At 39.3% G+C, this 2,500-nt stretch overlaps 1 protein-coding gene across 2 annotated transcripts in view; it reads left to right on the top strand.

Moving 5' to 3' along the window:
• Nucleotides 1-1,655: 1,655 nt before the first annotated feature.
• si:dkey-117m1.4 overlaps nucleotides 1,656-2,500 on the top strand; it is a 27,194-nt gene continuing 26,349 nt past the window's right edge. Inside the window, exon 1 of one of the 2 annotated variants that reach the window (XM_047812930.1) lies at nucleotides 1,656-2,046. In XM_047812930.1, coding sequence (XP_047668886.1) covers nucleotides 1,943-2,046 — 104 coding nt within the window. In that variant the 5' untranslated portion in view covers nucleotides 1,656-1,942. The remainder of the gene's footprint in view (nucleotides 2,047-2,500) is intronic. The other variant, XM_027157032.2, reaches the window with a different exon arrangement.

The raw sequence follows: 2,500 nt of genomic DNA, 5'->3' as shown, positions 1-2,500 counted from the left end.
TCATCATCATCATGACTACCAATAAAACCATGAACGTCTCTCTCACAACCACCACCACCACCATCATCATCATCATCATCATTAACAGTACAGAGAACATAATAATTTTCATCATTAGCATCATCATTACTAACAATACCATCATCATCATCATGAACATCCTCATCACCACCATTATCATCATCATCATCATCATCATCACCACCAACAGTACAGTGAACATTTACATCACTTTCATCATCGTCGTCATCACTAACAATACTATGAACATAAAAACTATCAAATTTTCAAAACAAAATTTTATCATCATCATCATCATCATTACCATCAAATCGATATCTACCACCAGTCACTAAGAATACATCATCATCATCATCACCACCATCATCACCAACAACACCATGAACATCACCATAATTTTCATCATCATCCATCATCACCACCATCATCACCAACAACACCATGAACATCACCATAATTTTCATCATCCATCATCATCATCATCATCACCAACAACATCATGAACATCACCATGATTTTCATCATCGTCATCACCACCATCAAAATGGTATCTACCACCAGTCACTAAGAATACCATCATCATCATCATCATCATCACCAACCACACATGAACATCACCATAATTTTCATCATCATCTTCTTCATCATCACCAACAACACCATGAACCTCACAATAATTTTCATCATCATCATCATCAACCTCATCATCACCAACAGTACCATGAACATCATAATTTTCATCATCATCATTACCACTATCATCACCAACACTACCATAAACATCACCATAATTTTCATCATCATCATTACCACTATCATCACCAACACTATCATAAACATCACCATAATTTTCATCATCATCATTACCACTATCATCACCAACACTACCATAAACATCACCATAATTTTCATCATCATCATTACCACTATCATCACCAACACTACCATAAACATCACCATAATTTTTATCATCATCTTCATCATCACCACTATCATCATCATCACCATTAAAACAGTATCTACCACCACAGTTACCAAGAATACCATCATAATCATCATTACCACCATTTCATGAACAATAACATAGTGGGCAGTGGTGGCTCAACTGGTTAAGGCTCTGGGCTCGGAGGATCGGGGTTCAAGGCCCGGCACAGCCAATCTGCCACTGCTGGGCCCTTGAGCAAGGCCCTCAACCCTCCATGCTCCAGGGGCGCTGCATCATAGCTGCCCCTGCACTCTGACTCTGACCCCAACCTCCTCAGTTATGTGAAGAAAAGAATTAAACAGTGCTGTAATGTATATGTGGCGATAATAAAGGCTTCTAAATCTGTGTTCTAAATCTGTTAATACCAATGTATCATGACGTCACACAGAGTTCAGCATTAATACAAATTCCTAATGGAGGTAAATTTTGCTAATAGGCCATAATCAACTTTGCTTGGAAACAAAGAAGGGGCCACGTTTCAAACAGCACACTACAGCTCACCACAGTATATGAGAATAATATGTCAGACTAGATCACCATAGTAACCGTAGGGAGCGTCCTATTTAGTGCACTAGTGTGCGGATTGGGACACAGCCAGCTCTCCCTCCTTCCTGTACTACAGCAGCAGCGATCATTCGTCCCTTTACTTCGGGGGAGGGAGCGATAAATATTTTATAACCCAAGACATTTCTTTTACTAAAAGTTAAGATAAAAAAAGTTACATCATGTTTTTTACTGTATATTTTACACTTTATGTAGGGATTTTGTACTTAGGTTCTATTTGTAACTTGTTTACAACAAGAACTAGGACGTGTTTCCCCCGCGACTGTAACGAGTGGTAGCGCCCTACAGCGAGCGGTACGCACAGTAAAGGCGCGAGTGCGCTAGTGTGTGAGAGGAGCTCAGTGAAGACGCTCCGCGCTCCACATCCTGTGCATGAAGATGACGGAGAACATTCGCTCGCTGTCTGACCGCCGTGAACCGCTGGGGATGGACAGAGACAGAGGCGGAGAAGTCAACAAACAGCCTCCGGCTCGGGGGTGAGAGAAACAAGATGAATGTTAATGTGTTACAGTGAAGAAGACAGTTAGCTTTGTCCGTTACCTCAGTGTAGCTGCGCGTGCACTGCTTCTGACTGACAGCTCAGGTCTGTCAGGGAAAAGTGTCAGTTTCATCTGAACAAACTTTATACTTCGTTAATAATGCTTAATAATTCTGCTCATTATTGTTTAATAACAGAACAAAAGTTACTGTTTTTAGTCTTCAACATTATTCATTACGTTAAATAGAATCCATGTTTTTTTTTTATAAATAAAAGAATCAGGTGTTTCGTTCACTCTAACTACAGGAGATCATTTATCTCTAAACAGAAACTTAAAATGTCTTTTTTATATGAATATTAAAGAAAATCATTTAAACGATCAAATAATCCATTATCTGTTAATATTGTGTGTGTGTGTGTGTGTGTGTGTGTGTGTGTGTGTGTGTGTGTGT

Source organism: Tachysurus fulvidraco, chromosome 4 (genome assembly GCF_022655615.1).
Source record: "Tachysurus fulvidraco isolate hzauxx_2018 chromosome 4, HZAU_PFXX_2.0, whole genome shotgun sequence".
In the NCBI taxonomy this organism is placed as follows: domain Eukaryota; kingdom Metazoa; phylum Chordata; class Actinopteri; order Siluriformes; family Bagridae; genus Tachysurus; species Tachysurus fulvidraco.
Note: the sequence above shows the minus strand (reverse complement) of the source record. Positions and strands in the feature narration are given on the sequence as shown.